The sequence below is a fragment of the Teleopsis dalmanni genome, chromosome 2, assembly GCF_002237135.1.
Source record: "Teleopsis dalmanni isolate 2A chromosome 2, ASM223713v2, whole genome shotgun sequence".
Taxonomy (NCBI): Eukaryota; Metazoa; Arthropoda; class Insecta; order Diptera; family Diopsidae; genus Teleopsis; species Teleopsis dalmanni.
Genome location: NC_051847.1, coordinates 70,998,515 through 71,014,541, shown reverse-complemented (window position 1 = coordinate 71,014,541; position 16,027 = coordinate 70,998,515). Strand labels below are relative to the sequence as shown.

Below are 16,027 nucleotides of genomic sequence, written 5' to 3'. Positions count from 1 at the left end.
ATCAGTTGGAGAAACACGTAGTAAATCGTCTATATAAAATAGGTTATATAATTTGAATTAATTATATTCTAATAAAAATTACAATTATACATGTTTTTTTTTAGTTATTTAAAATTAATTTTTTAATTTGATTTCTATTACGAAACTAAATTTTTATTCAAAAACTGTTATGAATAACTTACGTTCCTGAGGTGTGTGTTGGTCCCTAAAATCTAACATTTGTGGCACTCTGGTAGGGCTGCTATTAGCAAAATGCACCTGAAATTAGAATAGGAAAAGAAATTAATATACTTTTTATAATAATAATTTAAAAAAAAAATTATAAATATTTTAAATGCTTTTCATTATTCTATAACAATCACCTGGTGTGAGAAATAAATGCAGTAATATATATGGGAACAATATATAATATTCAAAGGCATTCAATCATATACATACCAGAAGAAAAGTTATGTACTAATGAAAAACTTTCTTTCAATTTCAAAAATTAGCCATCATGATTACATACTTTTGATTTAAACATTAAAATTTGTTTACTGATAACCTAGGAAAATAAAGCTGTTTACTTCTTACTTCTTGTTTAAAGATATATTAGAAAAAATAGATATATATATGGAAAGTTTTAAAAAATTATAATTGACCGGTTTTTAGTCTCTTTGTAGGTCAATTAAAAACGAAGTACCTATAACCTTAATGAAAAACATCATTACAATATTTTCAGTTTACGGTGGGTCATCAGTTCGCTCAAAAGGAGGAGGTAGAAAGTAATGTTGCATATATAAACTGTTGTGGACTAATGATTTTAATGATTTCAATGGCAGATTAAACCTAGAACCAGCAAAATAGTAATAAAGTTATTAATATTTTTTTAATAATTAAAGGGAAATGATACAAAAAAATAGGGATCAATAAGGTGTCATCTTATTGAACAAGTGATAACACTTGTTATACAAATAGTTTACACTAAAGAATGGAATCTTCATCAGAGAGAGGTGAGGCAGTAACAGATTCTCTGTGTTAAATACAAAGATTATACAAAACTCCTTACTATAGTTGATATTTTCCTATTCAATAGTTCCTTGTATAGTAATTTTAAAAGTTTCTGTTATTGTGTGAATAAGTGATGTTTATATGATGACTATTGTTTTAAGACCACAATATTTTTTCTTTGTATTACTTTTCCTTTAAATGAAGTTAGTATACGAAATGGAAAAGCAGTCTGTTTCAAAGCTCCTAGGATTACAAGCAATGTATGATATGTGATGGTTTTAAGCATGTTTTAATTCCATCAATTTTTTCTGTATATCAAATGAGAAAACCATAATCGCAGATAAAATAATTACATACGTTAAGTTAGATTGAAATGACAGTCCAAAATCCACTTGAGCTTAAATAATGCTTATATACCTGTTTAGTGGTATATACAAATATATACTTAAATTTTTAAATAATTCACTTTTTCATTAATAGTTAATTAAATTTAATTAATATAAAAATATTTTTATTTAGTTTCAAAAATACTATTTTAGCAATGATCTGTTCACCTTGCTAATTAATAAAACTCTAAAAATTTTCAATGTTAATAAACTTTTATTCAACTTTTTACAGAGAGAAAAATCGAAACGTTCTCATCAATCAAAACAAAAACTTAAAAATATTTGAAATTGAATTTTACTTTTTAAATTCAATAAATGCACAGCCAACTGGGTCGCCACAGTACCCCCTCCTAGCGATGGAGTACTAGCAACAACGCGACACCACAACTAAGTCGACAACACCACTCTTAATCACGAAATTCCGCTAACCTTGCTGGGAAACGCACTACTCTACCAGCTCGTGTCACTTTCGGAATCGGCAACAGGGATTCACGCCTACAATCACCAGAAGTCACTAACTGATCACCATTCAACAGCGCTGAAGGCTGACGCGTTTCTGGAACAACCTGTTCAAGATCATCACACGTTAAGTACGCCGCCTTCAACCTATCCTTCGAAACAGTCACGTGCTTACAATTAATAACGTCACGCGGAACATACACAGATGGATGACAATGTCTTGTTGATTCAACGGATTTAACCTTAGCTAAAGCCCTTCGCAACGCCGACACAAAATCAGTCTCGGACGACTTCTGCTTGAAATCCGAAAGCATCTGCCCTGGAACACAAAGAGGATTTCCAAACAACATCTCTGAAGGACTAGCATTTAGGTCTAGTTTCGGTGTCGTTCGCAATCCCAACAACACAAGCGGAAGAGACTGCGTCCAATTACTTGAGGAATGACATCGAATGGCTGCCTTCAATGTTCTATGGAAACGTTCAACCATGCCATTTGCTTGAGGATGATAAGCCGTGGTATGAAAGTGTTTCACTCCAAGCAATCTCGTCAGTTCCCGAAATACAGCAGACTCAAACTGCCGACCCAAATCAGTGGTAATAGCCTGCGGAGAACCAAAACTTGCCACCCAACCGTCGATAAAAGCCGCTGCAACTTCTTCTGCCGTAATGCCCGACAGAGGCACAGCAACAGGCCACCGAGAAAAACGATCGACGCAAGTCAAACAATAACGCTTCCCCTGAGACAAAGGCAATGGACCCACAATGTCAACATGAACATGCTGGAACCGACTATCAATATCAGCAAACGAACCAATTGGTGTTTTAGTATGCCGCTGAATCTTGGACTTCTGACACGCAATGCAACTACGCACAAACACAGCTACATCCTTAACCAAACCAAGCCAAACATACCTAGCCTGCACCAATTTCCGCGTTGCTCGAATACCAGGATGAGCCAAACCGTGGAGTTTTGAGAGTACCAGCTGCCGACAGATTGCGGGAACAAAAGGACGAACACGACTGCCTGACACATCACAGTACAGTTCAATACTCGAATCCGGCAATCTCAACTTCTTCAACCCAACACCATCTTCAGACTGGCTCTTCAGCTGAGCGAGCAACTCTGCATCAGTCTTCTGCCCCTCAGCAATTAACTCAATAACATTTGCCTCCAACTGAACCGTAGCAACCCGAGACAAAGAGTCAGCCACCGTATTATCTGCACCAGCCAGATGACGAATATCAGTGCAATACTGACTAATAAACTCCAGCTGTCTTGCACGACGAGGAGATGCCTTCTCACTTATTTGCCTGAACGCAAACGTTAAAGGTTTGTGATCCGTAAAAATGACGAAATCACGTCCCTCTAATGCATACTTAAAATGCTGGACAGCTTGATAGATAGCAGTCAACTCACGATCATAAGCACTATACTTAGTCTGCGCTGGACTCAAACCTTTTGAATAAAATGCCAATGGCTGAGTCACACCTTTCACTACCTGTTGGAGAACAGCACCCACCGCAACGTCTGAAGCATCAGTCGTGAGCGTCAATTGTGCATCCAGAGCCATGAAGTTAAGCAACGTAGCTTGGGCAAGATCCTTCTTGCAAGCCTCAAAAACCTCTATATCATCTGGAGTCCAAGAAATCACCGACTTATCATTCTTGCGGTTACCTGGTGTAAGATGAAACAACCGCTGCTGATTCTGCACAGCGTTACGCAGAAACGGCCGATAAAAGTTCACCATGCCTAAGAATTGTCTAAGCTGTTTCACCGTTGCTGGCAGAGGAAAATCACGAACAGCTTGAACTTTACTCTCCGGAGGACGTAAACCCTTTGCACTAATAACGTGCCCAAGGAACTCGATCTCGGAACAGCCGAACTTACACTTGGCAAAATTCACGGTCAAACCAGTTTCTCTAAGTCGATCTAAAACCAGTCGCAAATGCATTCTATGTTCTGCTTCATCTTTTGACGCAATTAAAATATCGTCGATGTACGCAAAAACGAAATTAAGATCACCTAGAGTCTCATTCATAAAACGCTGAAACGTCTGGGCAGCATTACGGAGACCGAAAGTCATAAAGCGAAACTCGAACAGGCCAAACGGAGTTGTAATAGCTGTCTTCGGAATGTCTGCCAGTGCAAGCGGTATCTGATGATACGCTTTCTGCAAATCTATCTTCGAAAACATAGTTTTACCATGAAGAATACTCGTCACATCATGAATGAACGGAATCGGATACCGATCAGGTTTAGTTTGCGCGTTGAGCATGCGATAATCGCCACACGGTCTCCAACTTCCATCGCCTTTGCGAACCATGTGAAGTGGACTTGCCCAACAGCTTTTCGAAGGTTGACAAATCCCTGTCTGAACTAAAAATTGGAATTCCTTCTTGGCTTCTTCAAGTTTGGCTCCAACTAAACGTCGGGGACGAGCAAATGACGGCGCACCAAATGTCTCGATGCAATGTTCAACCTTAGTAACTAAACCCATCCGATTTGCACTCATAATGCCTAAATCACGGTATTCATTAACCAGCTCAGCATAAGCTGAAACTGAACCACACACACGCACAGTATCTTCTTGAGACACAGCAGCCTTACCCTTCATCATCAAAGTCGTCTTCGAATCAACTAACCGCTTCCTTTTCAAATCCACTAACAAGTCATAGTGATTAAGGAAGTCGGCTCCAACAATAGGACAGCTAACATCCGCAATCACGAACGTCCACGGGAAATGTCTACGCAAACCCAAAGACAAAAGCAGTCGACGCTCGCCAAATGTTTGAATAGGCGTACCATTAGCGGCATATAAATTAACTGATGCAACACTGTTAGCCCTTTGCTTCCAACGACAGAACGACTTCGGTAAAACTGATATGTCCGCACCAGTATCAATGAGAAAAACGGTCGACGTGGCGGGATCTTTAATACTAAGTCGAGCTATACGAACACTAACCCCTTCTCGGCTCGACGACGTAGAAGGAGTGCCTAGTTTTTTGACTGATGAGAGCCTGCCACAAAACTACAGGGCTGCCGACAAGCATTAGCTCTATCACCAAACCTTTCGTGATACCAGCACCAATCTGGATGACTTCCTGGTCGGGAACGAGTTCGCCTACGTCTCCTCGATGACGATCGACTTTGCACCGACTCACTACGACGTAAATCCAAACGACTCAGACGCTGTTCGATTTGCTCAAGCCTTCGTAAAATCACAGCATTCTCAGAATAGGCTGGACAATCAGAGGCTGACGCTACAGCTATCTGTTGAAAATCACCCGCCTCGCAAATACGGTCTGCTAATTTCGCCAGTTCTGCTAGTGCCACGTTCGATGTCTGCAGAATAGCGCGCACTTGTGGTGGCAAACGCTTCAGCCAAAGAGACTTAAGGAACTCATCGCTCACCTTGTCTTTAGCTAACGCTGTCAACTCCGTTAGCAACTGTGTTGGGCGTCTATCACCAAGTTCAACTTCTGACAACAACCGTTGAATCTTCCGCTGCTCGCTCTCACTGTACCGCTCTATGATGCAAGCCTTTAAATTAGCGTATCTTCCAGTTTCAGGAGGATGAAGCACTGCATCACTTACATCGGCGATAACACTTGACTCAATCGCTGCTACTACCGTGTTGAACTGTGTGATGTCACTCGTAATGGCAGCTACTGCAAATTGCGCCTCGATCTGAGCAAACCAAATCTCCGGTCGCTCGTGCCAAAACGGTGGCACCTTCACTGCTACACGGTTTACGACACTTCCACTATCAGAAGCCATTACTACACCTTCGTCTGCAACTGACATCACAGCTCGATAATTAGATATTTAGCTCAGAAGTTAATATTTCTAAATTTAAACTTTTTCGAGATCACGTCGGGGTCACCAATTTAGCAATGATCTGTTCACCTTGCTAATTAATAAAACTCTAAAAATTTTTAATGTTAATAAACTTTTATTCAACTTTTTACAGAGAGAAAAATCGAAACGTTCTCATCAATCAAAACAAAAAACTTAAAAATATTTGAAATTGAATTTTACTTTTTAAATTCAATAAATGCACAGCCAACTGGGTCGCCACAGCTCCTAAATATGAATAAATATCTTGACATATTAACACACATAAAATGATATAGGCGCATATTTTTAAAATATGTTTGTAGATGATATATTGTCTATAGCACCATCTCTACTGACCGTACTTATATAAAATTCTACAATGCTCTATTGCAAACGTAGCACATTTATATTTTAATTCCAATTGCTCAAAAACAACTTGTTCAATTTTTTTTTTAATATATAATATAAAATGAATAAATAAAAAAAAAGCTAATAACAAATCATAAAAATCATTAATCACTTTAGTCTTTTAACCGCAGCAGCTGAAAATCATGAGTTGCAAGTATTTTTTGGAATTTATTTTTTTTATTATTCGACCGTTGGTTTCTCCTTCTCTTGCCATTAAGAATACTTACGGACGGACATGGACAGAATCTTTTAAAATGTATAATTGGCTAAGCTTAATTGCCGGTTCGCCGTCAAAGTTATGGCTTTTAATGCCTTAGAATGTTGATGTGTTTTGCTATGACTCAAGTTATATTTAATATGAAACTTGCAATTATATTTCTCAAAGTATAACGAAACTATAAAAAAATTCAATTAAAAACAAAAAATTTATTATTAAAAAATATGAACAATATTAACAATATATAACCAGCAAGACGAAATGCTGGAAGTCCAGGGGATCGCATGTTAAAAATGTTCTTGTACTTTTATGTTTCCGTTCAGCTTTTTTTAACACTCCACTAAAATTCTTTAGAGTTACTAAATTATCTCTTAAAATTTGCTAATGACACACACAGCTAAAACGTCACTTAATCTCTAACTAACTAACTTCAAGGACTGTAATATATTGATTTTTCTGATCCTAGAATGATGTCGACCAAGCAGTTCATTTTTATATATATTCTTCATTGTTTCATAATTGAGTGATAGTATTTCTCAAAGTTGCATTCTTTCGCCGTTTTTTTTGTAATCTTCCATCTCATACGTACTTCTCGAATAATACGAGCGTCGCTAAAGTTTTTATAGCATTCCTTCCAACTATTGTTCTATTTTCGAATTAGGCGACTTTGTAATTAGAAATATCATCTTCTTTCAGCAAGTTTTCTTAGGTCATTAGTAATTCCAATAATCAGTTCATAAGTTTTATAGTTTCAGTTTATAGGTTAGTTTTATAGCTATAATGTTCACGTGTCTCTTTACATGTTCTTTGCTTAATTATCAGTAAATGTCATTATCTCTGCGATGTTGCGAGAGTTTATCATGCATTTGATGACATAATTTTCATACGTCTATAACTGATTTGCAACAATATGTGTCACTTTACCAAACCGCGTTAAAATTGATAAATGAGTTCGCTGAAAATACTGTGTAGAGTACTGCGTCCAGAAAAGAAATTAAATATTTGACTATTAAGTGTATGGTTTTATACCTTATTTGTTATTACATATAACGAGCTTAACTATTTTTTCTTTTTCTTCATTTCATTGAGTTTCCAGGGGAACATTGGGTCGCGTGGTTACAGTTGCACCCAACGAAGAGATTCTATTTAACCGTTAGTTTCGCACATCCGTCGTATATGCACAGGTACCACTTGAAGACTATAATACAATCGGGTTTGACTCGTGTTTTATTGCCAGAAAAAGAGTTAAAGATAGGATCAAAGCCTATGATATTGACAAGCGCAATGTCAATCCTATAAGCTTCACACGTAGTGACAGTACATTTTTAAATAGGCCACTTCAAACTTGAGGAACAGATGCCTTTTGCAGACGCTCATTATGAGTATCGACGCTACGTTATGGACAGCACTTAGCTTCAAGATGTCCTCTTCGATCTTACTGACAAATAAGGCTCTACCAGTAGCATTCTACCGCCGGCATCGCTTGAAGATTCGACGTAACTACTTAGGCTCCTCACAACGTCAGGGTGGCAGTCCCCGAGGATCAGGTTAACTCTTTAGTTAAACTTAATTATTAAGTTAAGCTCATTTTAAAAAGTTTGTTCAGCAAATACTTTAGTTAAGTTCGATGACCACATTTATTGTATGGTTCTAGATTTTCAATGCATATAAACACAATGTTGATATATAAATTATTAAATATAAATAATTCGTCTGTCACTTCTATATAGTTGTGTAGAGTTTAAGAAAGCTTCAAACATTACTATTCACCAGCAAGAAATTGCACAAAGCCAGGCTCTGAAAAGACTTTTCAAAGTACCATGGTATATTAGGACAAATGACATCCTCAGAGACATCAAGATTAATTCCATTAAAAAATACATAAATGGTAGAGCCCTGAAATTATTCACGAAAACTGACAGATCGCGTTATCAAATCTCAGAATGGTTACAGGTTCCTTGGGGAGGTGTGCGGATCTGAGGTCAATTATTGCTTAGTCTGATGAACTGATAAACAATAATCTAGTCAACGCGTAAAGAGGGGTTTTGAAAATACCTCCAGTTAAGAAAGAGTAAAAGCGCTTAAGTGCACTGGCTCATAGCTTCAACATAATAATAAATATTTTGTAAGAACAAAATTTTTATTTCAAAATCTTGTTAAATATACAATAAATAAAAATATTTAACAGAACTAAAAGGCAAAACAACCTGCAACTAACAAACAACAGTTATAGAAAAAAAATAGGTTACAAACCAAAAAGTTTATAATTACCTCAAAATGTCAAAATTAATTATGACAGCTGTCAGTACTCTGGTCGCTATCTATTAAACGCGTCACTGGAGTAGAATCTACAGAATGTCAGCTTAGAGGAGAAAGACAAAACCGACGGACTGACACAGCAATGGGCCAGTAGGCAAGTTAAGTAAGCAAAATGAAGTGGCAGCTTAAAATTAACGTTAACGTTAAGACAGAGTAAAGTGAACCAGAAGAGGCAGGTTAAAATTAAAATCGAAGATGTGAATGTAGTGGACGAAATGCTAGATGATGTTGACAAGACAAAGCTAACCCAAGTAAATATTAAAAATAGAAAAAATGTGAATTTTGTGAAGGAAAAAAAAATAATAAATGAAATTGGGTTCAAACTGACGGTGAGCAAATGAAAGTTTTGACGTTTGACTGTTGACTGTTGATAAACTGTCATGTTCAAATTGGTATTTATGTTGTTCAGTTGTTGGGATACGAATTTCATCCTCCTTCGCTCTTCCCTAATAACACTTTTAACAATAATAATGCTTGAAAAGATTTACTTGTTAACTGCCCACCCGTGTTGTATGGGCAATCATTCGAATTAAATTGTCTTTGTTTTCTGAGATGCTACAATACTTGACATTAGGCAACATTGGACTTTAAGCGGAAATACTGAAGTACCAGCCAAACCAAAACAAGCGAAGAAAAAAACTTATGAAAATTATTAATTTTTTCTGACTCAAATTGTTTTGAAATAAATTTCAATTCAATTTTTATTTTTGTTTTTATTTTTATTAAAATTTTTAAGGTCATTTGTCTATTGGAAACGCGTGTATAAAACAGTGTTGAAATCTGGTGCCGAAAACATTGTTAAAGAAATTATAAATTTACGTGTTGAAATATGAAAACTTAACGGTCTACAAAACACCCGCACAGTTCTATTGTTTCCCTTCTTGATTTTGGCATAATGAGGTTTCCACTCTATGTTACAGTGTTACGCGTATTCATCCGACACTGTTTCTCTTGGTTAGTAGGCGGCTTCTAGTAGTGTTTTGTGACTTTATGTAAATGAACCGAAAGTCAAAAATTTTGAAGGGCAGTTCAACCTACAAAACCGTCTGATGAACTCATTAGCCCAGGCAGCTTAAATACACATTTGCATGGACATTTCGTTAATTGAACGCACTTTTCCATTGTCCAGTGCCATTGTGCAGAGTGCGTAAAAACTCTTATAACAATACTAATCAACAAAACACATTTTTGTTTTGAATTTATTATTATTTTTAATAAATTATTTTAATATGTATAGTTGTGTCGAATATTGCATATATAATATTTCAGCGTGAAAACAGAGTTGTAGTGAAAAGGGAACCATTGAGGTACATTAACTATAAAAACCAAACTTAAACTCTCACACTTATATATAATACCAACTTGTTCAGTTTAGTAAACTCTTCGTATGGAAATATACTTTTACAGTCCTGCTTTCGAGTTAACGTCACTTAAAGGTTGAATAGCATCCATATATGCACATGTCCATAAAGTCAGGGTGTGCTCGAAGCATTGGCCTATTTACAGTCTCTTTGAGAATTTGTGTAAACTGCTGTAACCTGCTACGATAACTGGGAAGCAGAAATAGTTTAGTTTTTTAGAGGTATCTGGTCTGGTCACATAGGAACTAATGACAAAGAGTCGGCGGATAATATAGTGAGGTTTGTATTGGTCATTTAATTTCCATCCAGTTTCCATTAATTTATCATTCAGCCAATTTTTGGATCGATGCATTATTATGGAAAAAGTTGGTGGTGACTAATAAAATGGAGTTAATGGTTGAAAGAAGTACTATAGTGTGATAATTGACGTCACAGCCAACTATCACAATGCGTCTATCTTCAGTAGAAAAGAGCTGTGATTGTTGGAAGATTATCTGTCGAATGTCAATGAAACTGTTTTATCTTCACAAGACAGGTCTGTTTGAGGAAAATGACATCTCATCAATTCAGATAATCGTCTGGCTTAAAAACTGGGTTACCTTTAGAATGCTAACAATACGACTCTCTTCAATAAAACATCCCGCGATTAATGGATTGAAAATGCCCTTATTGGAGGCGTATAAGAGCCATACAGGATTTTCCAGTTTGGAAACAGGTAAGATTTCTAGTCATATTCGTTTTGCAATGTGACATTTATCTAGGTTAAGAGGTAATTACTTGGCAGAGAATTTTTATACCCGTTTGATATTTGGATGCTCTCAATCAATGATGCTGCTTACAAAGACAAAATGGTTTATGTTTCAAAAAGATTGGTAGGCAGCACAAAACATCAGACATTGTCACAGTGGGAGCCTGAACCTATATTCTCATTTAATCTTTTTCAAGTTGGGATCTACGAAACCTACTGTAAAGTTAAAATTCGAAAAATTGAAAGAAATGCGTTGAATATCTCAATGTTTACGTTAATTTTTTTCCCCCTTGAGATAGACATTTCAAAGCAATGCTTACGACTAAAATCGCCTTGCTATAAGTCAAAATTAAATTTGTCTTAAGTTACGTCTCTTCTCTTCCCTGAAGTTAGTACCCCAGAAGATAATATTTATCGTGTATTTCAACGATTTGAATGTTATTTCATAAAAAATTATAACTTACTGTAAACTGGGTAACTTTTATTCCATGAGTTTCTATTTAATAGAATAGAAATCAATAGTATTATAGATACGTGCCTCAGGGTTAATAAGTTCCTCCACAGAGGTCTATCTAAATGCAAAATAGAAGAAGATAAAAGTGGTTCCACTAATTTCTTTGAATGTTATCTATATTTAAAGTGTTAATACTATGTTTATTGACGATAATGCTTCCCTCGAATATGCATACACTTTTATTTTAAAGCAGTTTCAATATTCTAATCCTTTTAAGGTGCAACTCTGTTCTAATATGCTTGGCTTTCAGTCTAACTCCTAATAATCGTATACTGACAACTAAGTAAGTTCTTCAACTGAGCTATGAGGCATCTTTCACTTAATGAAATTAAGTCATTACAATAATTGTACGCTATCAAAACGGCACTTTGAAATATGTGCACTTAAACACATTAGGCCTCTGCTATACCTACCCGCTTATACATAAATAAATTCGTATGTATATAAATACAAGTGTACATAAATATATATATATGTATATACATATATGTAGTTTACATATTATGATTAAAATTTACGTATTCATAGCATAGTTAGCTTGAGTAAGTCAACCGAGAATATCCTAACTATACATTATGCAATAATAAATGATGTTTGTTAAATGCCAAAACCAAACGGCTTAAGTGTTTTGGCCATCTACGTACGGTCGCCAACGATTCGACCGATTGCCACTGTCCGCTTGTGCGTCCGTCCATGCGTAAGACTTCAGACAGCAGCTGTCGTATACTCGCATGAGGCGGGTGTGGACAGTATCAGGTTAGAAAATCGCACCAGAATTCGTTGAAATGTTAACATTTTGTTGTACAAGTCCATTCAAATCCGTAAATAGAGCACAGGTAGATAGTTTCGTTTCCATTTTTATTGTGACCTTTTGTAATTATGATAAGAAAAATGTAAAAAAAAAACCTGACTGCAGTAGTACTCGGATAATTGTGAGTCTTTCTTCTTTTATAATTATGATAAATAATCTTCAATTCCTTTTTTTTTTTGGCGAGGTCAGTTAGTTTTATAATTTCATTAAGCAAATGCATCTATGAAATGGTCATTAAATTGAGCACGAGTTCAGTTTTAAAATGTCTTCCTTTGGTCTTCCTCATATTTAAATGTGTAAATAGTTTTTATGCACATGTTTCCATTTTAGTATTTATATTTAACATTTTAAGATAATCAAAAATTTTTATTACTTCTATCCCTATGTAATTTTAGAACTATATTATTTAAATTACTTCTATATCTACATCGGCAGCAATGTCATTGTATGCACAACATATGTAATCAACTTACTTATCCCTCAAATATATCCTTAATTTTGATATTTTTAAAATTTAAAATATACTGAAAGGATAATTAAATATAACTAAATATTGTCAATATAAATAATATCCCTAATATTAATAAATTAAATTAAATATTTTTAATAAATTATGTGGTAATTTGGTAATATTGTATTGTTATATTAAAACGTCAATCTGAATTTGCTAATTCACAAGTCCAAACTTCTAGTTATTTCGCAACTGAAGCTCTCTCACTGTCATAGCTTCATAACCATTTCAATGGTTATGACCCCATGGCCACGTTGCATTGCCCAACGACAATACCCGGACTCTGTGAAGACTAGTCACCGGAGATACGATAGAACAAAAAGAATATAATCCTGAAGATGGTTATACAGCCATGACAGTAACAAAGCTCCACTTAGTAAATAACTGAAGGTTTGGACACACAAATATACAAATTCAAAAAAATTTAATCGTTTATTTTGATATACTATTGAGTTTTGCCAATTTTCCTGGTCCTGACCCTGGCTATCAAAACTCTTTTATTAAAATTGTGTCACAACAAATTTCGCCAAGAAGAAAAAGGCAGACGACTAACTTTCCATAGCTGTAAGCTTAATACAATATATAGAGTAGAACTAATTCATAAATTTTATAGAAATACACGAAAGTAAAGAATGAATTCTTAAAGCTAGTACTACTTCTACTAAAAGGTTATTATATATTGCTAATATTAAAAAATTGCATACCAAATATAAAGAATATTATGCACACTTATCGAACTATATATATGAAATGGTTCGCCTATGACCGAAAAAGAATTTAACAACACTTAAGACTGGTTCTCAACTTGATATCCGCATATACCATACTGACAGCATACTTAGTACCTAATCGGTACCTTTGATAGGCTTGATGACTGATGAGAGACTCATTAAAACGAGTACTGTTTTACTTGTGGAACAGAGGAAGAAAAAAAAAGTGTTATATATTACTCTGTTACTGTCCGACGATTGTTAGAAGGCCCATTTCCACTCTGGGGTCCTCGATATCTTCCCGATATCAATTGTATAGGCATTAAAAGTGTTGATTGCTTTATTAAATTAAGAAAGTGTTTTGTTTTTCCAATATAATATTAATTTGGAAACCATGTATGTAAAGTGTGGTATCACAATGGGTCTAATTTTTTGGGCTTTAATGATTTTCGTTCCGTTCGTTTGGAAATAAATTTTGGTACCATAATGGATATAATTCTTGCAGGCTAAAGGATTATTATACCAAAATTGCGAAAAAGTTCGCGTGTCACAATGGAGTGAACTTTTCCAGTTCAGAAGAGCGGATTTTTTTGCAAAGCCGGTCTCCTTTGGCTCCCCATTCTATTCTGGCAAAAACTAATCCAAATAATTCAATAAAGGATTTGAATATTATGCTATAGTAGGAAAGAAAAATCATGAGCCATTGCGAACATCCTAAATATATGCCTTTAAAAAATAGACCACTCGTGTTGATGGAAAATAAATATTTATAAACTCGCATTTGTTCGTATGATAAAATATCTAAATTCAGCATTTCCTAATTAAATTCCTTAATATATAAATGTTATTACATAGGTGTATATAATGTATAGATTATTATATATTTACATAGATATGTTTTTAAATATATAAATAAATATGACGAACGTTTTACCAAAAGCTTTTTTCCCTTTGCTATCTCTTCACAATTACTTATAAAAAATTTAAAATAATTTTTATATAAAATGGAAGAATCCCGAGGTTGTCATTATGATGTGTCATAAAATTATGCGAATAATGAATTGCGTCCTTAAAAAATGTGACAAAATTAAAGTATTGTAGTAAAAATGAAAGATAGTTTCAACTATTCTAAAAATATTACTCATCCTTTTCCGAAATGGTCATGATTGTGAAAGTGACATAAAATCAACAAACAAAAAAAAAACAAAAACCGTGAAATGCGATTCATACAAAACAAACAAAAGAACAGAAAAATATTTAACTAATGACACTCGAATGCGTTGTGGTCTCATTATGCGTAATGGCAACGCACTATCAAGATTTCCGTGAAAATGGAACCAGCCTTAGCCGTCAAGTACGGGTACACCAGCAGCACGTATTTCACTTTGCAGGTTTTTCCAGATTTTCCATTTTCCTTCCTCTTCTGGTCTGTGCAATGCCCAACATTCTTTAGTTGACGTGCGTTTTTCATTTAATTTTTCATTCCTTGTTGGCAACTTTTCGCTAGGGGGAGGAAGTATGCACGCGGCCGGAAACGACCTTGGCCTTTTATCGTTGGATTTTCATCATATCTTTGTGTGTTTTCATGTATCTGTGGCTGTGTGTAAGTGCTGATATGTTTGCGTATCTGTGATCTACAATATTTATACAAAGTTTTACTCACTTTTCATCCGTCAGCACAATATTTATGATTGCGACTCGTTGTTACTTTTTACTCGCTTGTTACCCACTTCGGGAGTGGTAACCCTACAACACAGCTTAAGTGAGTCCATTTATGAAATGCCTTCCATTGTTCGAATAACTGACAAACTGACTGACTGACTGACTGACGACTGGGTCTTTAGAGTTTCTTTTTCACTTTATTAAGTTTCAGTTCAATTCAGTGCAATGCAGTTTTTGGAATATTTGTGCCTGAAAAGTGTTCGTTGAATTTATTGCATTTTGCAGTTAAAGTAATTTCCATGCTCCTTTATGAATGAATTTCAACTTTTACTATTAAACATATTAAGTTGAATGTACTTTTTTAACTTAGAATCCTTTATAAGAAGCAAATAAGTTTACTTAACTTTAACTTAGATTTCTAATTTGTAAAAAAAATGAATTCAAGAAAGCATATATCATTAGAATACTGAGAATAGTTCTACAATGTTTTCTTTTTACTCAAAAGTCAAAATATGTAAACAACCTTTTTAGGTATAGTTAAGTATGAAATAATTATATAGAAACAGAAGATACATCTAAGATTCAAAACAAATAATTATTATGTACGTATCATGTTACTTAAAGAACCTTTAATTCTATTTCTGAAACTCGGTCCGATTCCAAAACAACATCAAACCATCTATAAGTACTGAAGATATTATATTGGTCAGTAGGAATATACGTCCTTAGGCAGTTTTAAAAATGAAGAAAGAAAATCAAATGGACGGTTGACCTCATACCAAGAGGTTTAAAGATTGTGCTAAACAGTGTCCTGAATTTTCAATGCCAATCTTATTTTTAGCAATTTCGCTACCAAAACTGAATTTTTTAAATATGGAATTCATAACAGTTAATATGGAAAATCAATAAATATACTAAATTGCCATATTATTTCAATTGAAAAATAAAATTTTCTTTCTGAAAACTTAAGAATTGAGGAAAATTTTATCAAATTTCAAAGTTCATTGCACTTAATGCGGATTACACATGTACGCTTACAAATCTTAGTGCCTTCATGATAGAGAAAATCTTCGATACAAAATATACCGATAAG

At 34.7% G+C, this 16,027-nt stretch overlaps 1 protein-coding gene and 1 long non-coding RNA gene across 2 annotated transcripts; both read right to left on the bottom strand.

The window, feature by feature from the left end:
• Nucleotides 1-1,423, bottom strand: LOC119677970. Its single transcript, XR_005252305.1, has 3 exons — nucleotides 1,348-1,423; nucleotides 183-258; nucleotides 1-29 (listed from the first exon to the last, which is right to left on the bottom strand). It is a non-coding gene; the product is annotated as an uncharacterized LOC119677970 (long non-coding RNA).
• Nucleotides 1,424-4,830: 3,407 nt separating this feature from the next.
• On the bottom strand, nucleotides 4,831-9,752 carry LOC119674809. The gene is made up of 2 exons (XM_038085964.1): nucleotides 9,732-9,752; nucleotides 4,831-5,523 (listed from the first exon to the last, which is right to left on the bottom strand). The coding sequence occupies exons 1-2, from the start codon at nucleotides 9,750-9,752 to the stop codon at nucleotides 4,831-4,833; spliced, it is 714 nt and encodes a 237-aa protein (XP_037941892.1).
• Between the last annotated feature and the right edge of the window lie 6,275 nt (nucleotides 9,753-16,027).

Bases quoted from the DNA above. Each gene is read 5' to 3' on its own strand.
- LOC119674809 (XM_038085964.1), bottom strand. From the start codon at position 9,752: ATGGCACTGGACAATGGAAAA. The intron at 5,524-9,731 runs GTGCGTTCAATT...TGGTTTGCTCAG, and splicing joins TGGCACTGGACAATGGAAAA to ATCGAGGCGCAATTTGCAGT.